At 43.6% G+C, this 24,862-nt stretch overlaps 1 protein-coding gene and 1 long non-coding RNA gene across 13 annotated transcripts in view; one reads left to right on the top strand and one right to left on the bottom strand.

Annotated features, from left to right (window-relative positions):
* LOC132234862 (uncharacterized) overlaps positions 1 to 24,862 on the top strand; it is a 213,650-nt gene that overhangs the window by 50,911 nt on the left and 137,877 nt on the right. The gene's annotated exons all lie outside the window — the stretch shown is intronic.
* The window catches only part of TRIM9 (tripartite motif containing 9), an 84,158-nt gene that overhangs the window by 15,994 nt on the left and 43,302 nt on the right, over positions 1 to 24,862 (bottom strand). For 7 of the 12 annotated variants that reach the window (XM_059696068.1, XM_059696086.1, XM_059696114.1 and 4 more), the window contains exons 2-7: positions 24,683 to 24,778; positions 22,707 to 22,829; positions 13,941 to 14,051; positions 12,929 to 13,082; positions 4,912 to 5,069; positions 3,314 to 3,452 (exon numbers count right to left, since the gene is read on the bottom strand). In XM_059696068.1, coding sequence (XP_059552051.1) covers positions 3,314 to 3,452; positions 4,912 to 5,069; positions 12,929 to 13,082; positions 13,941 to 14,051; positions 22,707 to 22,829; positions 24,683 to 24,778 — 781 coding nt within the window. Of the gene's footprint in view, positions 1 to 3,313; positions 3,453 to 4,911; positions 5,070 to 8,040; positions 8,086 to 12,928; positions 13,083 to 13,940; positions 14,052 to 22,706; positions 22,830 to 24,682; positions 24,779 to 24,862 lie in introns of all 12 variants that reach the window. The other 5 variants (XM_059696059.1, XM_059696079.1, XM_059696095.1 and 2 more) reach the window with 1 other exon arrangement.

Genomic DNA, 24,862 nt, shown 5'->3' with positions numbered 1-24,862 from the left:
GGAAAAATAGAATATTTCCTTTTCTTTTTCTTGTTCTTCGTTTTTTTTTTCTTTCTTTTTTTAAGAGTAGTCTCCCAGACTGAGTCCAGAACTCTACGTATTAAGAAGATCTTGTTACACAATGTTCACATTCTTAATTGCTTACAGTTCTATTTCTTCTTAAGTCAGGGTAATCTGGTTCAGAATACAACAGACCTTATGTGTGTGGCCGTTTTAGGTACATCCCCAAGACCTTTGCTTGTAGGGAACTAACCAAACATACATTTGCCTTTCCTCTGCTCTTTTAATAACACATTCTTTATCATTTCCATTGAATTAAATTATTTTTCATTGCTGTCCTGACCAATTCCCTATACAAATGACGTCTTCCCTTTCCCCTCTCTCACACTGTTTATCATAACTCGCAAATATGCAACTATTTGTGCGTCTGTTTCTTTAAGGCCTGTCTCTCTTCCTAGCCAGCAGGGGGAGGTCTGCTTCACACTCTATACCCACAGCCTGCCACTCAGTGGGTAGTTATCAAACACTGTCCAACAAATAGATCAATACACAAACACATTTGATTTTGAAAAAAATGATGAGAGTTCATAACAATGTGGGCATCTGATCTTCCCTAATGTTACTTTTAGATCAGCAGAAATTTTTGTGATTGTTCAGAGAGTGTAAGTGAAAAGTGCTTTAAACCTCAGACAAAATTCATGTAAATTCAAGTTTGACTTGCAATCACCTATGAATTGTATTCTGTGATACAGACTTCTTTGCTTTGAACTTTGGAAAGGGGTTAACTCTTGCTAAGAAGAATGCAAAAGATTGTATTATAGTAGAAAGCGAAAACCAACCACCCCTTTACCTCTAATAGCAGCAAAGAAAAAATATATCTGAAGCAAACCTTTCCAGAAATTATAGGAAATAATATTAATAAAGCATAAGCTCAGTTAATATATCAACACTCCATTAATGGCATTTCCTCACTGATTTCTAAAAAACAAAGACGATATAATTTTTTTAATTCTATAGGCTTTCTGTATTGTTATATATTAATTAAATCCTTTTTTTTAAAATAAGCTATTCATTATATTTTTCCTTGCTTTCTAAATCTTGTCTCACTGTTTGAATGAGTTAGAATGAGGGAGAAACAAATAGAACAAACCAAAGTTATGGAGAAGGCATATGTGTGTGAACTTTATTTCATCATGAGAAAATCACTTCTGTGCAGTAACAGAGGATACTGGTTTCTACACGATGATAAGGTTGTCTTTGTAGTTAGATACATACCTTATATTTGTATACAATATATAAAATTCACGGAGGAAATTATTTCTACAGAACAGTTTCTTTGTTGGAAGAGGCCTTGTTCCATTAGTTTCTTTTAGAAAACGACCCCCAGTTCTGTGACTGTGGTACCAAGGTCGCAGTTCCAACTTTGTAATTTATTAGACACCGCAATCTTATGGACATTACGTGAAAGCTACAAACTACATCCTCCTGCAGGATGAAAAGAGAGACGTGAGTGCTCAAGCTGCTAAGTTGATAACTGATTTTAGCAGAAAAGTATGATTTCCACGATGTATTAGGAGTAGAAGTAGTGTCCCAGTAAGTCTGATGACATGGATTAGTAACATTAGTAGCAAATGGTCTCCCTGCTCTGACGGCATGCACCTCACTCTTCAGTCACACATCCTGTACACATGGAAATGAGGCCATCGCCCTGCAGGGCCTTCTGCATGGCATCTCGGAGGAACTCTCGGAGGGCAATAGCAGTTACCGTAGGACTGTGGGGAAAGAGGCAGCTGCTCTCAAGCTGATAGGTCACCCCAGAGAGAAGATGCTAAAATGGTCATCCCAGGGAGACGCTAGCTACCACATCCCCTGTAATCCGAATGGAAATAGACCACGTGGACATTTTTCCTTGAAGAAATCCTTCTCTTTGAATAGCATCCCTCGCAGACTTAACGACTGCGCCCCACACATGGTTTTCATGGCCAGGGGCCTATCAACCGTGCTGTGGGATTTGAAGTTGTGCTTGTTTTTAACCATGTGAACCATTTCAGGGGCGATTGGCACAGGCTGAGGTTTGTGGAAAGTGTGTGTGTGTGTGTGTGTGAGTGTGTGTGTGGGGCCCACCACCATAGTTCTTTTAGCTAACTGACAGTGGTCGGCAAACTCATTAGTCAACAGAACCAAATATCAACAGTACAACGATTGAAATTTCTTTTGAGAGCCAAATTTTTTAAACTTAAACTATATAGGTAGGTACTTTGTTATTAACTTAATTAGGGTACTCCTAAGGCTTAGGAAGAGCCACACTCGAGGGGCCAAAGAGCCGCATGTGGCTCACGAGCCGCAGTTTGCCAACCATGGAGCTAACATCTTGAATTTGACCCAAATCAACATAATTAGTTCTGCAGAGGGACGTTATGGAGAATGCCAGTAGTGTGGGGTCTTCTATGATTAAAATCATACCCAGAAGGTATGATCTGGCACCAACCACAAATACCTCTTCATAGGCTGGAGTTCATGGGTTGCAATTGCGTTTAAAATGAAAATGTTAAAAGCCTCAGAGGTTATACCTGGCCATCTGAGCTGGATGGCTTGCCTTCGATGACCAAAAATATTTACAGACCAAAATATCTAGAGACTGACTTCATACAGTGTCCCTAGGCATTCTGACCACGCCTAGAGGGACTGGCAAAGACGAAATCGCAAGGTAATGCGGAGTTGAGGGGCTCGTCCTGTCTGGTGCCCACAGGAAGCCTCAGTCCTGGTGCTGCCGGCCTGGGCTTGGGTGTGAAATGGAAGCAGTCCATGCTGGGTGCGCAGGAGTGGCGGGCTGGCCCTCTCTGAACAGCTCCAGCACCCCACCCATCGGCACCACGGTGGGTCAGACACATCCGCAGCTGGAAAGAACCTCGGCCCACCCTCGGGAGCAAGCAAGCACTATCAGGCGATTGAGAAGCATCTGGGCAACACTGGCAATGATGTGGATGGTGGGGAAGGGGAGCCTGCCCTAGACACATTGGTCTCACATGCGGGGGGACCTTCAGGCCTCCGTGTTTCAGCTTCTCCACCTGCAGCTTATTTAGAGCGTTATCAAAGGGAGCCGACGGCCCGAGCCATTTGAACTGCCGCCGTGGACTCTTTGGTTTGACACATCCACACACCACGGGCTCCCCAGCGCCGGAGAGGACCAGTGGCCTGTGCCAGGGCGCAGAGCGAGTCATGGCCACACTGCGGAGTGCGGCACTGGCGGGGCTACCTCCGGCTTAGGCGCCTCGCAGCTCGCGCTCTGAGGGATACTGCTGAAGGGCCTTACCCTCGGACGTCTGCAGGACCAGGGTCTTGCTGTACTGGCTGACTCCTGTTTTGTTGAAGGCCTTGACGCGAGCGTTGTACGTGCTGTTGAAGTGAAGACCATCCACGGTGCACATGGTCTCCTTTCCGACATACACTTCCTGCGGGTCGACAAATAACAGGCCACCATTTAACGGGAACCCTTGGGCGGCGTTAGGGGGTAGTGTTGCCCAGTGGTTAGGGGAAAAGTGCTTGGGCATCAGATCTGGCTTTGACTCCTGTGAGCTATTGGGCCATTTAATTGACCTCTTTTAGCCTCAGTTTCCTCACCTGGAAAATGGTTATAGTAATACCCAGCTTATGCAGTTAGTGTAAGGATTATATGAGGTCATATAGGCAAACTGACTAGCATGGTGCCTTGTATTTAGCATGGCAGCTTAATGAATGGGAGTTATTAGCAGCGAGGGCTTAAAAAAAGTAAAATTGGGTGTCAGAGATAGCATTATACTTGTTATTATTAGCATAGCATTTACACAGTGTATTATACCTATGAGCTCTTTATCCATCAGTGTGATTTGTAAACAACAGATCTGAAAACATGAGGGTGGTCTCCATGCTGTGTTTATAACTCCAATCATGACTTCAGGAACTGTTGTAAGGACTATCCACTCAAAGCCATAGGAGTATAGGTTTTCATCACAGTACAGAATGAAGGGGGAGGAAACAGGGAAGGGAGAAAGAATGACATTTCAAAGGCTGAAAATAAATCCTAGCATTATGCATGTTTAGCAAAGGTTAGGCATCTGCCTCCCTCTTTAGCTGCACACTTTGCAACATTATGCTGATGTAATGAGTAAAAATAATTCACGTTCAAAGCACAGCCTTAAAACGTCAACTCTCTGGTGGGACACTAAGGAGACGGAGTCTGGGATGGCAGCATGCGAAGGGTTTCATATGGATGATCTAAATGACTCTTAAGAATGTTATTATTATCATCCCCATTTTACAACTGAGGACATGAAGCCTCAAAGAGGTGAGGAATGGGCAGCCACCAGCTCGGTGGTGGAGTTTGGACTTCAGATTCCAGAGCTCACAGCACTGCATGAACTTTCTCTTAAGAAGGGCAGGACCATGCCTGGCTGACATGGCTCAGTGGTTGAGCATCAACCTATGAATCAGGAGGTCATGGTTTGATTCCCGGTCAAGGCACATGCCTGGGTTGCAGGCTCAATCCCCAGTCAGGGGTGTGCAGGAGGCAGCCAATCAATGATTCTCTCTCATCACTGATGTTTCTCTCTCTCTCTCCCTCTCCCTCCCTCTTCCATCCTCTCTGAAATTAATAGAAGAAGAAGGAGAAGGAGGAGAAGGAGGAGGAGGAGGAGGAGGAGGAGGAGGAGGAGGGGGAGGAGGAGGAGGAGAAAGGCAGGACCATTTCTATTCAGAGACTCCTTCGTTCATCTCTGATATGGTACAAGGAGAAAGCAGGCCTCAGCTGAGGGCAGGCAGACCCTGCCAGATAGCATGTCCCCAGGAGAGGAGGAAGAGTGGGCCTGAGACTGCACGGCGGGGCACTGAGGAAGTCCCTGGTTCTGGTTAACCAGGAATAGGCTCTCTGCTTACCCGGAACTGACCACCATTGCCATCATCCAGCTCCAGAATGTATCCTTCGGCGGGCACCGTGGACAGAGGCGGCTGCTTCCAGGACAGCGTGGCGCTGTTGTTGTGGGTGCAGCACTCCTCCAGCTGTAGGATGGGGGTTGCTGGGACTGGAGAGGAAGCTAAACAGAAATTAGTGTAACCCTGGCTTCTGTTGAACTGCAAACATTGCAGTATCTTGGAATGATAAACATTCCTCTGATAAACAAGTGACTAGACAAAGTATCTGGCCCCGAAAAGGGGGGGCGGGGCGCAGAGGGGACCTGACCCGGATTCCCTCCCTGCCTCCAGGAGTGAGGCTGCTTCCTGAGCCACTGTGCTGCCCCCTGCCAAGTCCAGGTGGCACTTCCTCCCCTAACTCAAGGGGAGACGAGTGCTCTGCTCTCACTCCCTTGAGCATCAAAGGAAGGGAAATGGTTTGCAAGGGGGATACATTTCCAATCCAGCCCATAAAAGCCTTTTTAACCTATACCATGGCTGATAAATCTATCATAACATTTATTCTGAGCTCTACATCCCAAGTTTATAAACTTGAAATTGCCAATTCCTGAGGAATATCTCTGAAACCACTATATTTCTAAGGTCCTGTCATTTCTTTTAAACCAGTGACTCTATTCAAGGCCTTGTGCATATAAGTAGCTAAAACAGTATATTTTTGAAAATTTGGTATCAGTTGACACAAACAGTGATTTCTCAGTTTTGAAACTTCTGAGGAACTTTCATCATTCTTTCAAGGTAGCTATACCTTGAAGACAGCACTAGCTCAAGTCAGTTCTTTCTGCAGGGATAGAACCGTCACATGGGAGCCTAGAGAGCAGTATGGGAGCAACAGGGCCTATCAGGGAGGGTCAGGGTGTCCTCGTGACCTTGGGAGTATCTGTCACAGTGTTACTAGTCACAACATAGCCCTGTCTCCATTTTGTGCTGAGTCTTCTGTGTTACTTAAAACTGACTTCAGACATACAGACATAGAAATGTTAGGTAACGAATCATGAATCATCCAAGTTCCTATATAAAATCGATATATGTATCTGGGGACAATGTTTTTACCAGTTGCTTAACAATTATTTTTCAGCACCAAAATATGAATTTATTTTTGTAGCACTTTAAAATAGGAGATGAGCCCTGACCGGTTTGGCTCAGTGGATAGAGCGTCAGCCTGTGGACTGAAAGGTCCCAGGTTTGATTCCAGTCAAGAGCATGTACCTTGATTGCGGGCACATCCCCAGTAGGGAGTGTGCAGGAGGCAGCTGATCGATGTTTCTCTCTCATCGATGTTTCTAACTCTCTATCCCTCTCCCTTCCTCTCTGTAAAAAATCAATAAAATATATTTCAAAAAATAAATAAAATAAAATAGGAGATGGCAGTTTGGCTCACATCCAGGGACATTTAGATGAACAAAAGCTAATTGTGGAAGAGGTTTGCTGTACCCAAACTGGACTCTGAATGTCATGCATTGAATTAAATCTGCTCCCCTTGCCAGTCACCCCAACCCAGAGGGTGGTTAATTTAATAGCAATATAGGAAACAGGTTCTATGCTGGGTAACCTATGAAACAAAAGCAGTGACTATATATACCATGAGAGATGTGAAGGTGAAGCAGGTCAGTTATCTTATACTTAAGAAAAGACTGTGATACGTTACGAGAAAACCATGCCTGAGTTACTAGAGCAAATATAATTAAATTAAAATTATGACCCGTTAATTGAGTGGTTCTCAACCTTCCTAATGCTACGACCCTTTAATATAGTTCCTCATGTTGTGGTGACCCCCAATTTCATTGTTACAAATTGAACATAATTAAAGCATGGTGATTAATCACAAAAACAATATGTAATTATATATGTGTTTTCCCATGGTCTTAGGCGAGCCCTGTGAAAGGGTCGTTTGACCCCCAAAGGGTGGCGACCCACAGGTTGAGAACCACTGTGTTAATTGGAGGTGATCAGTTTAGGAAGGGACATCCTGTTTCAAGTGTCAATGGCATAGAGTTCAGGTGGATCTTATCAGAGAGCATTGGCATCTGTAGCCCCAGAAATCCCAGAACATCTGGACATAGAGAAAGGAGATACATTCATCGCCTCGTTCAATAGAAAGACTACAGGACTGGATGGAGGAAGGAAGAGAGAGAAGACATAACTTCCTCTAACGATTCTAATGACCATATAAACACAAACAGGTATCACCTATGCGTTGTAATTAGAGGATTAACTTAAGGTTATTATACATGTTAGGAACTTACTTTGTCATTTAAATATTTTCCATATAAAAGAAATACACTTTAGTATATTAACTGTGGAGTAAAATAAGACAAGTTCAAGCTAACCATTCTTCAAAGGGCTTCTAAAGACAAGGCATGATTCTCCTTGGGGATAGTTGCTCTTAACTGGCCGTATTGGTTAGAACTTCCATAAGTCAACAATTTCTAGAACTCTCTTTATTTCATTAGCTCCCCTATCAGTCTCATTTTACCTTTGTTCATGTTTCAGAAAAGTATACATGTCATCAATTTTAAAATCAAAGAATAAGATCACAATAAGAAACCAATAAGATGGTTTCACCTGAATGTACAAATGCTTGCTATGACTGATAAGAAACTCAAATTTCCCTATATGGACATAGGTATAATTAAAATGTTAATTGAAATACATAGTGTCATGTATAATTAAAACATGTGAACCTCACTTACTAGTATAAGTCCTCAGTGGGTACATTTTAAAAGACCAAAAGGGTAGAAAAAAATCTAACCACTCACTAGTCTTCAGATCTTAACATTGTCCCAGGTTTAAACAAATAAGCAAACAAAAAAGGGGCAGAGAGAGAGAGAGAGAGAGAGAGAGAGAGAGAGAGACTACTAGAGAGACTACTACTATTTGCATAGTCTAAATCTATTTCTCAATGTGCTCAGAATTATTTTTTCTTTTTCATTAATTACCCCAAAGTGAGATTGCATATAAAAGGCAAATGTGACAACATTACGGCTGACATTTTAGAAAAACATTTGATAGTGGGTGTTATGTTACCCTGTTTTACTTTATTGGGTATAAAATAAATGGTCTACAAGAATCCAAAGTATTCCCAAATTATTTTACCTTTTGTGGTTTGAAAATGGATAGCATCACAGTTCCTGGGCTGAGCTACAAGAAAAAAGGTTTTATTTTATTGAAACTCTTGTTACTGAAGCTACCATAGCTACCTTGATCTTCACACTTTTGTGATCATTCCTAGACGTCATTGTGGGGTTTTTTCTAAAGAACTAATTTCTCCTGTCTGATAGAATTCTAGAACTTAGCATTCTTTGAGCCCATAAAACCCAGCTTCAGGCTAAAAGTCTCACCCCTTAGAGAGAAAGGGGCAGCTGTTCTTACTGACTTCCCTGAAGGGGCCTGGTAGAGCTATGGCTCAAAATTAAATTTTACAACAGTGTCTTCTTATACCAAAGTTTTCAAGTGTTTTAACTTTTTAAGTCCATTTCGTTCAAATTATATCTCAGATTTTTCATATTCATTTAATATTTCCCCCTAATCCTTCAGATAGTGAACGGTCACAGCCACTCGGAATTCCTCTGTGAAAGGGAGCAGGAGTAGGAGGACCCTCGAAGGGAAGTGGGCCTCCCACTGTGGACATGAGGAAATAATGATAGGTGGTGGCCTTGAGCACTTACTGAATGCGTGATGGTGGGGTGAAGTTTTACGTGTATTTACTCACTGAATTTTCACAACAACCCCACAGTAACTGGTGCTGTTATTATCTCAATTTTGTAGAGGAGGAAACTGAAACAGAAAGGTTTCATGGCTGGTAAGTGGCAGGGCTGGGATTTGGAGCCAAGCTTACACTGCATTCTACTGCCTCTCTGGTTGGCTGTTCAGTAATAGTGCACTAGAGGGAAGCCCCCACCCCCAATTCCAAAGGGAAATTTCTTTTTGGTTCCTATATGGGAACGATAAAGCCTCCCAGGAACTGATGGCATGGATTAATGAAATGTTTCACCGCGCAACCCATGCTAGTTGAGAAGGCAATTTTGCTGAGTCACCTTGTCTGAAGGTTCCTTTGTGAACTCATTTCTTTTATGGTGGCTGAGCAATACAAATGGCATCTAAGGGAAAGTTTAGACTTTAGCAGTGGTTCTCAACCTTCTGGCCCTTTAAATACAGTTCCTCATGTTGTGACCCAACCATAAAATTATTTTCGTTGCTACTTCATAACTGTAATGTTGCTACCGTTATGAATCGTCATGTAAATATCTGATATGCAGGATGGTCTTAGGTGACCCCTGTGAAAGGGTTGTTCGGCCGCCAAAGAGGTCACGACCCACAGGTTGAGAACCCCTGCTTTAGAGGAAGCTGTTTCTGGCAAGCCATCGCTACTACATTGCTAAGGTTAAACATGAACACAGGTTTTGAGGACATGCCTTTTAGGCCCCCAAACCATGAACAGATGATTACATGCAAGTATTGTGTGGGCTTGTCTCCACTGCTGCCAAACTCTGGGTGCACTTTCTCCATGATTTATAGGGGAGTCTGTTAAGGTCACCCTGTCTTTGCCCATGACCTTGGTACATACTCAGAGCTCTTCCATTCAATACCAGTTAATAAAGTTAAATGTGCCTTACGTGAGTAGAGGCAGTTAGGGGATTAACAGCTGTTGGTATATGTGCTAAAAAGACTAGGTGGAGTGTTAAGTGACGGTTTCATCTGGTTCAGAATGAACACACTGGTGTTTCACTTCACCACCAGACTAGTGAATCTTGGGACACTTTGTATACTTAGACAATTGTGGGGTAATATTTTTCTGGGAGGGGGTAGGTATCTGAAATCTATTCTGAGCCAAGCAGCAGAGCCCTTTTCGGAAAAGAATCTTAAAATTTCCTTCCCATGACCTGGGAAAAGCTGACAATACCAACTTAGAATTAAGGAAAAACTAAACAAACAAACAAAAACCCTCCCAAATACACCCCCAAAACTAACCACACACATAAACTAATAAAAACAGAAAACAAAGCTTAATCTATTGTTTTTTTTTTTATAAAAGAAAAGTCTGAGAGATCAAACACCACTCTCAATAGTATAGAAGGAGGATAAGATAATTTTCTAATCAAAATGCAACCAGAGAACATGTCATTAAAATTTTGGGATGTTTGAACAAAGCAGGTACCAGCAATCTCCACTTAGATCTCAATTGCTTGGGGGTGATGTGAAATCAGAAAGATCAGATTAGTTAAATCCTTAGTTAATAGAATAATTTTAAGCAGTGCATTCTTGCCAAGTAGTAACTGGCCTAAATGGAAACATGTGAAAACCAACAACAGAACTATCTTCTTTCATATCAAGGGAAAAAAAAGGCATCTGAGATGAAATACCAAAACCAAAGGGATGTTAAAATTTTGACTCAAGAAGTAAGAAAAAAAAGAAAAGAAAAAAGTAAGTAGAAATTTAAGCTGTCGGTTTGAGTCATAACTTTAAATGTATATTTTAAGTAATTTGGAAAATATTTTAACTTTCTACTATAATCCACAGTTAGAAGACAATTGGAACCATTAAAAACACTGACTTACACATATTGTTAGTTTCACAGTGGTCAGGTTCCTTAAAATGCTACTTAAATTTTGGTCATTTATACATGGATTTTGGGGTGCAGTTTCTTTTTCTTTTAAATATATTTTATTGATTTTTTTACAGAGAGGAAGGGAGAGGGATAGAGAGTTAGAAACATCGATGAGAGAGAAACATTGATCAGCTGCCTCCTGCACACCCCCTGCTGGGGATGTGCCCGCAACCAAGGTACATGCCCTTGACCGGAATCGAACCTGGGACCCTTCAGTCCGCAGGCCAACGCTCTATCCACTGAACCAAATGGGTTACGGCGGGGGTGCAGTTTCTTGAGATATTTTTTTACTGATAAACGAAAGTGCAGTTTATTAGATGACCGCAAGTATACTAAAAAATAAAGTCTAACGCCACACCGATACAGATGTATAGATGTTAACAGATATCAAAGAGGCCAGTGGACGTCTTCACAACAGCCAGCCAAGTTCCAGGGCATCCTGAACTTTGGCTTTTTCCTTCCGTCGCAAGCATCTGACAGATAGAAATGATTCAGATTCTAAAGAGGAATGGCTCTCACCGAATTAAACTTTAAGGAGCACAAAACAAAGCATATAAATGAACTCTGCAGAGGGACACCAATCAGAAGTAACTCAGTCTTCCTGTGCCTCAGTTTCCTCAGCTGCCTCGTAGCGCGGTGAGAACAAAATGAGTTAATCCATGGAAAAGCACTTAGAAGAGTGATTTGGTAAGCAGTCTACAAATGCTAAGCATTCTTGTCGCTGCGGCAGAGCATTTTTGTTTGCAATCTATTCTCTGCTTCAATGTGAATGAGGGCATTGCTCCATAGCAATACACAGTGAACAGCAGAATGAGAAAACTGGAAATAAAAGAGGGTGAAGATACATTCAGAAGCTACACTTCACTGCGTGACGGGGCCATTAGCACACGGCCCCACACCTTGCAGAGTTACATGGTTCTGTCTGTCTGCTAAAGGAAGCATGTAGATTTTTCCTAGGAAACAAAAATTTTAAAGTACGTGTCTGTTAAGCCATTTAATTATGTGGATGCTTACGTTGGGAGAAGCAAAGAGAAAATCAATTTCTTACGGAAACATCAGACAGTGACTAATCATGCAGAGAACAGACCCAGGACTGCCTGGGGGTGGGGATGTGGAGGGAGGGGTGTGGCTGACTAAAGGGGTAGCCCGAGGGAGCTCTCTGTGGTGATGCAATAGTTCCGCACCTTGATTGCAGTGATGGCTACCCACCTGACAAAATGGCAGAGGACTAGACACACACAATGTGCCAATGTTGATTTCCTGGTTTTGACATTATTTGCTAGTTATGCAAGATGTAACCATTGATAGAAACTGGATTAAAGGTACACTGGGCCTCTCCTTACTATTGCAACTCCCTGTAAATATATAATTATTTCCATATAAAAAGTAAAAAAAAAAAATCCTCTCAGAAATATTTTTCAAATGGATATTACTTATGCTGTCATTAAAATATCATTGCATGATTGGTTTGAGTTTTTACTTTGATTTGAAAGAGTTAATTTCCTTAAGATAATTTTAAGTATTTTTCCTTTCCCTCAGCCACCCCCAAATCTCAGAGATCCTGCCATAGCCTTTAATCACATAAATAAACACGTTAACATTTATTTCAAATTTTTATTTTCTTTCTCCATTCAGGCCCAATTTTTCTGACCAGTACTGACAAGCCGCTGATCTTCAATTTCCCACTAATCCATGTCCAATCATTTGCTCACTATCTACCCATGTGGAAGCAGTCATTGCAATTCTGAACTCTCTTGATTTTTGTCAATATTTCTGGGTTACTTTAAAAAATATATTTTGTATTTCTTTATTGATTTTAGAGAGGAAGGGAGAAGGAGAGATAAAAACACCAATGATGAGAGAGAATTGCCGATGGGCTGCCTCCTGCACACCCCCCACTGGGGATCGAGCCCACAACCCAGGTATGTGCCCTTGGCTGGAATCGAACCTGGGACCCTTCAGTCCGCAGACTGACGCTCTATCCACTGAGCCAAGCTGGACAGGACCTGGGTTACTTTTTTACTTTTTGCATTAAGATAACATTTATGTACTGTGATTCTCTCTCTCTCTCTTTCTCCCCCCCACCCCCCTCCTGTTCTCTGATGCTGAGCCTCTGAAATCCCTAAGATTCTCAAACTGACAAGCCCCGAGTTTGTTCTGAGAGGTAGGTTACACAGCTACCAGGTACGTGTCCATTACACGGTAAGACAGGAGCCATTCCGGGTTTTGTAACGTTAACCACAGGCGTGTGTGTTTACCTTCCCACCTCTCAGGTGATTTATAAACCTGGCAGCTGCCTTTTGTTTGCCTTGACCCTGCTTCAAGCACCTGTCTCCACTCGGCTGGTTCTATGACTGGGGGGATCCAGGCACCCACCTTTCATCTGCACGAAGTCGAGCTGGTGAATGGACTGCAGCAGAGGGCTGTTGTCCAGACTCAAGTCGAAGTCTGTGGTCATCCTGGGAGTGAGCGTGCCTTTCCCCCACTGGTCTTCAGTCAGGTGCACTCTCCTTATGAGGGCGTCAGAAATCTAGTCACATCAAAGACCACAGCCTAAGAAATACACCACCACAGTGGCCACAGGACACTGCCCTCAACTCTGCCCGAGTGTCACCAGCAACTTTCCTTGGGACTCACACCTTCCTGACTCTGTGCAGGTGGTGAGGAGCCGGTAAGGGTGAGGGTGACCCATGATTTAGCAGGCAAATCTGGACACTTCTGTGAGTCAGAGGGGGTGATATAAAAATCAGCAGCAGTTAATTGGTCTAATAGACAAACCTGATGGATGATCATGCTATTTAGGACTGATCAGCTTAAAGCCAGCAACATTAAATAATGCTATGTTGGTGACTAATGACTCCTACTAGAACCAACAACCCTGATTCTCACCTGAGGTGTGGGTATCCTGTCATACTTGGAAATGAGTTTTACAAGTAGTTTAGAGAGGCTGCCTATGATAATCTGTAGAATGGGATTTGTTACACTTTAAGACATCATCCTCTTCATGTACCACCCTATTCTTTGGCAGAGAGTGCTTTCATTTCTTATATTTAGTCTCTATCATTCTTGGCCAGTTTGGCAGGAAGTGACTTGCAAGTGATCTACATATTCCTTAATGAAAGGTCCCTTAATCATTGGGATTGAAAGTTAAATAAAATTCAACTGACATCATAGCATCTCACTAAAACAACGAATACTGAAGAAATCACGAGACATCCAAGGAATTGAAAAATGTCACTTTTTTTGGGGGAAATCATGGACATATTGGCAGTAGGAGGTGTCAAGAAGATAGAAACCTTTCATACTTAGGACTGGTCGGAATCTGGCCTTGGTAGAGTCAATCTCATGGGACACTGAGAATCTGAAGCAGAAACTAATTGATACTTACCTGCAAAAAGCCACTAGGATCATTTTCCTTTATCACCTCCAGGCAGTACTCCATGAGACCCGTGGTCTGGCGCAATTTCACTGTGCAGTGAGAGATCTGATCTCGAACCACCTAGGATCGATGACAGAACAGAATGGTCCAAAAATGGCAGAGAGTAGGAAAGAAGCAAACCGGGACTTTGGAAAGCTTCTTCAAACCAGAATCCAAGCGCATCATGGAGCAAAACTGAATTTATGAGACTGTTTTGTGGCAATGTCTGCTGTGGACAACGACCCCAGAGGACAGCTTGGATAATGGCTCTTACAGAAACTTGTAACAACAGGACCCACCAGAAAGTCTTGCAGATTGAAATCATGAGAGCCTGGCTACCTTGGTACCTCCAAGGACACCTTCCACAGGTCCCCCTTACTCTCCTCTTGGGAAGCGGATGACCCTGAGCTGCTGGAAGTGGGGGGTCACAGAGAGTTCGTGAAGGAGCTGAGCCACTTGAGGTTCGGCTGCAGCTCCCACGCTGGAACACAGTAGCCCACCTTCTCCCACCGCTGCGTGTCCCTTCTAAACAGCAGACATCCCCATCTGAACCCAGTTCCTTTCTCAATCTGACTCTTCAGGTGGGTGGTGGAGTGGGGGTGGAGGTGGGACTTGTTGGAAAACAATGAGCTAATGACCAGCAAGCCAGAGAGAGATGGCTGCAGAATTAAGTTTTAAGAATAACCCGCTTAGAATCAGCTCATTTTGGAAAGCAGTTTTAAAGGCTGTCCTATTTGCCAAGCTGTGAGTCAGCTTTAACCTAGGAAGGCAGTTTCTGCCTCTGGGAAGTTGTCTCTGCTCAGTGTCAAACGCAGGACAGCCCCTAGAAAGCTTCTTTCTTCAGACATGTTCCTCCTGTGTGTCCTCTGCTCAGTGACCCAAATCCTGAGGTGGCTTCTGAAGCACAGAGTTGAACAAGATTTTCCTGGGAATCGCAATCACTCACATGCGGATATTCATGCTACTTTGCAAAAGCCTCAGAAACATGCAGCAGTCCAGACTTCATAGATAATAACTAGAGTTTAATTATTTGATGTCTTTTCCTTGTTCCCTCTTTCCATTTGTTATTATAAATTTATTTTCCTTTTAAGATTATTACATATACTTTCCAAAACAATTGAAAGGGAGATGGGGAAAAATCAAATCATCTCACTTCTCTTTATTTTTTCTTTTTAATAAATACTTTTTCTCATAGCATGCTCATCATAGCATCTGGAGGGATACCACTAATGAATTTTTAGTCTAAGTAAATATTAACATTCTATTTCTCCTGGTTCAAGAAATTCTTTTAAAGTATAATGTATACTATCCCATCACAGTTTAAAACCAATTCCCCTAATTATGAGGTAATCCATTTTTTTTTTTCTATTTGAGGTACAAGTACTTTAAAGATGCATGCTTGAATTTATTCTTCACAGGTCATTTTGGTCAATGGGGGAGTTTCTATGTGTACCATCATGTCTTAAAGCAGTGGTTCTCAACCTTGGCTGCACATTAGAATCACCTGGGAATCTTTTCAAAATCCTGATTTCTGGGCCTCATCCTCCGGAAATTCTGTTTCTTTGTTATGGGGTGAGGCCACAACATTAGTAACAAAGAAACAGAATTTCCGGAGGATGAGGCCCAGAAATCAGGATTTTAAAAAGATTCCCAGGTGATTCTAATGTGCAGCCAAGGTTGAGAACCACTGTCTTAAAGCAAGATAACCAATTAATGCTTGGAACTGACTCATTTGTGAGTTACAGGTGAAGCACCTTGGCCATTAGATTAATTGAATACAATAAAGAATTCTGTTATTTTCCTAGAGTTGAATGTTATCTCCCATATTATCATTACATTCACTGAAACTTTTTCTTTTTAGAAAGAACATCTTTATTTTGCCACATGCCACCGTACAGACCTTCTGTGACTTTTGCTCCTACAAGGTGGGAAGCAGAGGGCCACAGAATTTGCCAAATGAAACTGAAAGGAATCGCCCATAATAACAGGCTTGCAATCAATAATAATCGTGGCTTAATTATTAGAGTTGGGCCCCTAACGAGTTCTGATGAGAACAGCTGAAGGTTTGAAGTTGTTTATAGTGTGCCTAATTTTCCCAAATGTCTTCATTCTAATAGATTAACTGAACTCTTAGCCAGTAGTAGTTTTATTGGGATTGAGCTGATTATTGGCTTAAATTTGTTGCCTTTTCTTTCTAGTAATAGCTGTAGCCTGTCAAATGCTATATAATTATTTTAAAATTCTTTGTGAACTTGAGCAGATATTCCTTCTTCCCTTCCTTCTTTCTTCCTCTCTTTCTTCTTTCTTCCTTCCCTCCCTCCCCAATCTCTCTCTCTCTCTCTCTCTCTCTCTCTCTCTCTCTCTCTCTTGCCTATTATGAATCAATGGTAAAATAGCTGAAGTAAGCAGTTTGACAAGCCAATAATATCCCCAGTGTAAATTTGTACTCAGTGATATGGCCATATAAGTAGTTTTTAACAAACATAATGGGACCATAACAGGCAATACATAGTAAATAATAACAAAGATAATGATGACAATAATAATAATGATTCTCACAAAATCCAACAGTACAGTAAGATTCAAAATCAAGCATTCTATAGATAATTACAATTGGGATATGGAGACCCTCTATAAATATGAAAAGCTACATAAAACAGTTTGCTTTGTCAATATCCCTCGACATTCTCACTGAGTAATTTTGTTGGTATGTTTTACCAACCACTTATGGAAATGAAAGATTATACTTTCCCAGAATATTTTTGAATAACTATAACTTTCTTTTTCCAGAGGATCTTGGTGTTGAAAGATAATTAAGACACCTATCACACACTATTCAACATATGAATTCATTAAAAAATATTGGAGATAGAGAGGGGACATTGGGGGGATAAGGACACATTTGTAATATCTTATTCAATAAAGGGAAAAATACACTTATGATAATTATTTCAAATTCTGAACATTACATAAATAACAATAATTATCTGATATTTCTTTGGGTTTAGCAAATGAAAAATAGCATTTGTAAAGTTCCTGAGAAAAGCATATATCTCATTAATGAGACAATTTACTGTAACTTGTTACAAATTCCCTGTGAGGATCTCACAGAGAGGACAATACTCAGGGCCTTGCTCAGCGAGGGGACCTGGGAAGGATGTTAACAAACATGCAGACAGGACAGGAACCTGGAACCAATCTATCTGTTCGTCAGGAGGATATTGCCCAGGAGTTCCAAATATGCCCTGGTAATATTTCTTGAAAGCTCAAAAGCTTTTCTTCTCTCCAGTAGCTTTCAGACATTTGCTTCAGTTCACTACATCCTGAAAATAGATATTTGGCTCCCAGTGCTTTTTTCAAATCACAAAATAGTATCAACTGTGATTTACATTTCAAATAGTTTTCCTAAAATATGGCCACATCTGCATATGTCTCAAAGCTTTTTTTAAAAAAAGTTCTTAAAAATAGTTCACCCAACTTTGTGAACTATTTTATAGGATGATCTATTATAAACTCAGGCCACTAAAGAATGTCTGAGGTTCAGAGACAGTGACACCAATGCATAGGCTAATTCTACACTATAAACTTCTAGAGGCCCGGTGCACAAACTCATGCATCAGTGGGGTTTTTTGGCCTGTCCGGTGATTGTGGCTGATCGGGGCAGGCTGCAGGAGGCTGGCTGTGGGAGCACACTGCCCACCAGGGGGCAGCTCCTGCGTTGAGTGTCTGCCCCCTGGTGGTCAGTACGTGTCATAGCGACTGGTCAACTGGTCATTCAGTCAACCGGTCGTAACCGTCGCTTAGGCTTTTATATATATAGATGGTTTATGAAGAGTAAGCCTGTAGGAGCCCTTCTTCAGTGTGCTGAGGGAAACCAGATTTTCAGTCATTCTCTCTCCTTAATAACATCAATAATAACAGCAAATATTTTTTGGGTACTGTGTTCAGCGTTTTTCAATGTCAGATGAAGTGATGACTACTTCAGCCTGATTTTACAGGTAAAAGAAATGGAGACTTAACACTTGCCCACAGTTAGAGACCCAGCAAATGATAAAGGGTGTCCTCAAACCCCATTCTCTCTGACACAGAGACTGACCGGGCTCTTCACCACTCAGCTCCGTCTTGCCTCTGAAGCAGAACTGCTCAATGTGCTCAAGCCATCAGCGCTCTCAGAGAGGGCCTGAGCAGACTGTAAAGGCTGTCTTTATACACGCTCGCTCTCCAGCACCCCCAGCCTTTTGGATTGCTCAGGAAGAGAAAGTTGCCAGAACACACACACACACACACACACACACACACACACACAACTCTCCTCTTTGTCAGCAAAAAGCTTCCCCAGAGAACTCGGCCAAAGGAAGCGGAAGACCTTAAGATGATCCCTGCCGGACTGTGAGCGATGGGTTAGCCAACAAAGACAGAAAGAACTGTGCTTGGCAAGTGATGTCCCTAAAAGGCCAGTCCTTTCTCACAAATCTGAGTAGCAACAGAGGTGACAAGAAAGAGAAAAGGCAGGAGGAGAACAGCAGCGAGGGAGACAGGGAGGCTGGCATCGGCAGTCACGGTGTCGGCACTGCTGGCTGTTTTTAGAAGCAGTGACAGATACAATCAGCTGAAACAGCAGAGAAACAAATCACTCCAGACAGAAGACAGAACAGCTTTGCTGCCGCGGGGGACACCCAGCCACCTGTCTCCGGTTTCCATAGCCCTTTGGGATCTGGGGCAGGGAACTCTGCCCTGGGCAGAGTGAAATGAGGGCAGGCCCCTCTGCTCAGCAGCCCCCAAGAGCTTTAGTGCTCCCTGTGGGGCAGAGCCCCAGTGATGCGTTAAAACTGCTCCTGTGTGGTCTCCATCTGCGTCCACAGCACAGCCTGTAACGTGTTTTCATACAGTACCATCGGCAGAGGCAGCACTAAGGAGGGGCCTGGGGAGCTTCATGCCCCTCTGCCACCTTTTGATATAAATAAGTGATGCTTTCTTAATCTCTGATTTTCTCTTCCATCCAGATTCCTGCCCTTAACATCGTCCCAAATAGGAAATTTGAAGTTGCCACGATAGTCACCGTCCATATAATTTATCACAAACTGTTCGCTGTGTTCAGTTTTATAATGCCAGGAAAGTGTCTACAATATTTTAGAAAAGACATTTCCATTGAGAAAACATTACAATGTTATGGCTAGATACTAAAACCGTTGGCCCAGTATTTAGGGAAAACCCCAGCTGTACGGCTCATTTCCTAAAGACAACTGTGTTTTTATTTTAGATCACTCTATGTGATTGATTCAAAAGGTATCTTGAGTTCTGCTATAGCAACCAGAGTTCTGGCTTTCTGAAGCTGCTAAAATGAAGGGCTAGAGTGGCGATCGGTTAATAATGGCAGAGCAGCGACAGAATCAGAACACGTGGATCAGTCCTCATGACTACCCGGATGGAGCAAGGCCGGGGTGCAGTGTGCTAACCACCGTCTGCCTCCCTCCACGCTCTGCCGAATCCCACAGGCGAGAACGAGAACGTAAGCTGCCATGAGCACACACCTCCCAAAGTTTGGGCAACGCCAGGGCCAGCTCTCCCGTGATTCCCTCTGTGACCCTTTCAGCTGCAAGTAATTGTACCCTCCTCCTAACTTCCATGCTCTGGCCACCTCCCCTCTGAAAGCTCACTCTCTACCTGTGTTGAAGTCCTCTGTGGGTGTGATTTATCTCATCCCCTGAAATGTAAGCTCTGGAAGGGCACGTCTCACCCTGAGCCACCTCCTCTCTCCTCCCCTGCTCCCTCCCCCGCCCCCAGCACTCAGCTCCTAGCAGGTGTGCATTAGGTGCTGGCGGACTGATGAGATGGTGGGGGTGGGGACAGGCCTTCTCTGTGCATTGTGCTTCTACCAGCCAGTGGATACAGATTCTGGGCTCCGAAGCCAGGTTACCAGCCCTGGAATCCTGGATCCTTGGACCAGTTGCTAATATCATGGTGCCATGGCTTCTCACCTCTAGAATGGGGATAGAGTAAGAATGACCTTGTGGAGGTGTTGGGAGGAATTGAGGAGTTGATCCCTGCAACACGGTTTGCACAGTGCTGCCTCAGAGCAGGTGTCCCCGAGTGTGAGCGATTGCTATTAGGAAAGCCGGGGCTTGGTTGCCAAGAATGCTCATTCTTGTGTTGCTCCCTGGGCAACTATAGAATCACATTTCAGAGCATGTCTGGATTTTAATTCAGTTTTTTAAAAAATGGCGACTCTTGAAGAATGTTTCACTCAGACCTAACGCGACTATCTTGGAGGAAAATGTTTATGGAGTAGAAATATTTCCCAGGTTGTTGCAGCTAAATCGGTAAGATTGATCTCCACCTGATAAAACTTTCAGGGAATTTTTTTGGGTAAAAAACAGTAGTTTTAATACTGCTCCCACTTTCTTCCCCACATAGTAGGAATCACTACAAGTATGTTGCCATGAGACATAGCCCAGTGGTCCTTCAGGGAATTCAAATGCAAATAACTTGATCCCAGACTTTAGGAGATTGGAGTCTGGGAACTGATGAGCTAGAAATAGCCATGTGGGTAAAACTAGCCATTATTCCACACTTTGCGAATTAAGCACCACACAGGTGCCTCCTTTGCAAGCCCAGGGCCTCCTGATTACCTTCAGCTCTAGGGCACAGGCTCCACCAGGCGGGCCGAGTTGGTTGTAAGATGAACCTGGGAGGGTCTTCCATTTAGACTCAGCACCTGGAACCAGTATTGGTCTCTCTGGAAGGAGTGTTATAATCCCCAGCCTGGGACACTTCTTTCCGCACTCCTGGCTCAGATTCAACTTCAGGATGTGCAGTTTTCTCTATCAAGGACTCTGCCGTGCCAATCCTTGATCAAATTGTGCTTTTGCCGTCTCACCAGGAATGCTCAAAGACATGGCTCTGACCCAGCGCCAGAGGAGGTCTCACTGGCCGCCTTCATCATGGGCATAACTCTCGTCAGGCTTTTCTGGGCTGGGCCCCTTGGTCACAGCTCAGCCTTCTGTCTGCCTCCATTCCACAGGCCCCTTCAGTGACAGCTGGGCAAGTCACAGAGGCAGGGGAGAAAGGGTTATATTCCAGCCCCACGATGGCCCTGGCTTTGGGGAAGGAAGAAGCAGGTATGTGGCTCTTCATGTGTTTTGAGGGCATTGGAGGAGGGTGCCTTAGAGGAGGCAGCTGGAGTGGGGGTTTTCTTCACCTCTGGGGAGAAGCGGGCATCTTCCAGGGGAAATGGTGCTCTTTATGGTGCTGCTCGGCTCCCTGTGCGCCTGAGCTCTGGCTCCTGGTGTGGGGGTGGAGCACATAGGAAGGACTGGTGGCTGCTGTTCCGGGCTCAGCATGGAAGTCTTGCTGCAGGCTTGCCCAGGCCTCCATGTCCCTGTTAGCACCTGGTTTCCTGCCTTGTTTCTCATAACCACGAACTGGGTACTGGCCTGGCTTGAAGCTTCCCTGCCACCAAGCTGTAGTCTAAAATCTTGTCAGTTGTGTTCTCTTATTTCTTCATTTTGAAACTTTTCCTTGGGTCTCCTACTGGATCCTAGTCTTTTAGACGTGGGGGAGTTTTCTTATCTTCTAGGGCAGGGGTCCTCAAACTTTTTAAACAGGGGGCCAGTTCACTGTCCCTCAGACCATTAGAGGGCTGGACTATAGTTTAAAAAAAACTATGAACAAATTCCTATGCACACTGCACATATCTTATTTTGAAGTAAAAAAACAAAACGGGAACAAATACAATATTTGTATTTGCATGTGGCCCGCGGGCCGTAGTTTGAGGACCCCTGTTCTAGGGACTAGAGCCTGTCCCAAACTTGCGTGGATACCTGGTACTAACTGCAATGGTCACCACCTCTCAGCTCCCCCGCGGTTGTGCCCACTCACTGCTGTCCACTATGGAAGCTTCCTGATGCCGACCGCCTGACCCAACAGAGAGCTTATGGTCACACCTCATCTCCCCCGCCCCCCACCCAACCCCAGGCCAACACTGCACACTGCACACCCACCATCCACTGATTGCCACCCACAGGCTTGCTGGCCATGTATGTGGATCTGTGGTGACTTCCTACTTCTGAGCTCCCCTCAGCTGGGCTCTTCCCACCTACCCAGCCTGCTCTCAGCTGCTGCTGTCCTGCTCCAATGGGGCCGTGAACGGGTATCACCTGCTCCAGAACAGTCCTTCTGACAATAGGGACCCAGACTTGTAACTGATTGATTCTACCTTGTGATGACAAGTGTGCACAGCTGTCCAAACGCATGATTCACTTCAAAGTTAAGACAAGTCTTGTTTGCTTTCTGGGAAGTACTGACTCCATTTCCCGATTTACGTCTCTGCATGGCCACTCTGATCACGCTGCCTAAAATTTCAACCACCATCCCCAGTATTCCCCAGCCCTGTTTCCTTACTGTTTTCTTAGCACTTTTCACTAATATACTGGATCTTCCTTACTTATCTTGCTTATTATTTATCCTTCCTGGTAAATATAAGCCCCATGAGGGCAGGGATATTAATTTTATTATACCTGTACCCAAAGCAATTTCTGACCCAGAGGAGTCACTCCACTAATATTGATGAGTGAAATGAAGAAGCGAGTGGTGAATAAAGGGCTATGCCCACCCCTTGCCAGCCAGGCCACTGACCACCCAAGGCTGTGGGCATCCTGCTTCCCCGTCTAGCCTGTTGTCACAGCCCTCGGAGCCCAGCTCTGTGGCTTTCTGGTCCCCCCACGGCCCAGCACTCACCTTCAGCTTGTGCTCATGCTCCTTGTTGACGCGCGCAAGCAGCTGGGCTTTCCTCCTGTTGAGGGCGTCGATGAGGGCATCACACTGGGCCACCAGGCAGGCCTCAAACTCCACACTGTTCTCCTGTGTGAGAGACCACACCTCTCAGCCAGAAGCTGCCGGAGAAAACAGAGCTCGCCCGTCCACTGTGGGGTAGAGATCCCCACTGAAGGGAAGGAAGGAGAGCTCTATCCACAATGCACGTTTGCCATCTCAAAAGTAACTGTGTAAATTTCATTCTATAGTGGTTGTGTTTTGCTCTAAATTTAGATCAAAAAGGAAGAATATCACTTGATCAACTTATTTTTAGCAAAAGGGAATCATCTCCAAAGTCTGAATTGTATTAAATAAACAAATCAAGCTTTGTTTGCAGAGTTGCACATGAATCCTTTTGAAGGCTGGCGTATGTTCAGCTGCGTTTGGTGGAAGGTGACATTCAGAAAGGCTGGTTGCCTGAGGGGGTGGGTACTGTTAAGGCACAAGAGATGAAAGAGTCACTGAATTCAGGGAAAGACATAAGAAAGAGAATGGCAATGGTCTTCAATATTAAACCATAATCAGATGACACTGGAAGTTTGTAAGAATAATCATGGATAAAAGTGCTCCTTTCATTAAGGAAAGCCAAGTGAACAGAAATGGGTAGGTTGTTAAAGTCAGACATGAACCAACAGCTTGTGGGGAAAGGTGACCACATTCTAAATGAATGATAGCTTCCCCACGATGCTTAGATTGAATGCTGGATCTAAATTTTTAAATTCATTACACATTAATTTTAAGCGATTCTTTCACTAAATTATAAGCAATGTTATGTTTTGGTTTGCGTGGCACTTGCTTTGAGTTCTCAGAGAAGCCCCGGAAAACATCAGGTCAGAGCGTTCTCTGTCCCATGCGGGGCAATATTGGGAGGGAGAGGGGAGCTTTCCCCTCATAGGCTCTGATTTGGACCAGAGGGAAAGCTTTGTCTGAGGAAGAGGTGGGGTTCAGAGGTGAGCCTGGGGCTGCATATTTTATGCCAGAAAAAGCAAAGAAGAGGTTCTATTGCTTGGGAAATAGAAGGACGTGTACAACTGTTAGGTTGTTAAGGAATTAGAAATTTTAACATGGGCATATATGCCAAAAATAGGCAAAGAAATCAGTGTGAGATCATTTAGAAAGAAGGTTGACTTACAGTAAAAAAACCATTTCCGCCTTGACATGGGTTGATTATTAGTTCAGAAAGACAATTTAATGGAGGGAAGAGCTCAGGTTACTTCTCTGGTAAACAGTGCAGAAAGTCATTATGTTAGCATGTCATGCAATTTATGGCTTCTTCTCCTTTAGCTCTAGGGAAGAATTCACCAGCTTCCAGATGCTGGCGGATCTGTTGGTCATTGTGTCCAGATAAAGCAATCTGAAATTAGAGTCACCAGGAGATCGTGGTTGAAAAATATTTAAGTATCTAAGTAGAGGAGAAGCATCACTCTGGGGTAGAAAAGAAGGAAAGAGGAAGAAAAGGAAGGGAAGAAGGAAGGAAGAAAAAAAAGAGTAAGTGCGATTCGTTTGTTACCATTAGATAAGATATAATCATTGCAAGGTGCTTTGGGAACCTATAGAGTTTAAAAAACTCAACAACAATGACTTTACATTCACAAAGAAGTAGACCTCTTTCTAAATCCACAGCAGTGGAGAATTAGGACCTCTGTGTGGAAGATGGGAACTCCTTGGAAAACCAGGTTCTTTCTGGCTACTGGCAAACATAACACCTCAAGAAGGAACATGTCAGAAGCTGGTCTGTATGTGTGTTTGTATGTAATGGAAGAGACAGAGCAGAAGAAAAGAAATAGGATTTCCCCCACAACACATAGAAATAGCAGAGAAGAAACAATCCCCCTCATCACATAGTTCCATCTTGTCCTATGGGGTTTGCTGCCTGTCTCAGGTGCTGCTGCCTCAGGTACCTGGATCTGCTGGACCATGTTGCGGAGCTGCACCAGGAACTCCTTGGCTTCTTTGGCCCTGTCCGACAGCCCGTTCAGCGCCTGGGACAGCTGGCTCTGCAAGACAAAGAAGAAAGACATGGACCTATAATCACATGACGCAGCAACAAGATCAAACAGGGCTGTGTTGACACGAGGCCC

Source organism: Myotis daubentonii, chromosome 1, assembly GCF_963259705.1.
Source record: "Myotis daubentonii chromosome 1, mMyoDau2.1, whole genome shotgun sequence".
Classification (NCBI taxonomy): Eukaryota; Metazoa; Chordata; class Mammalia; order Chiroptera; family Vespertilionidae; genus Myotis; species Myotis daubentonii.
The sequence above is the reverse complement of the archived record's forward strand: the minus strand, read 5'-3'. Positions and strand labels throughout refer to the sequence as shown.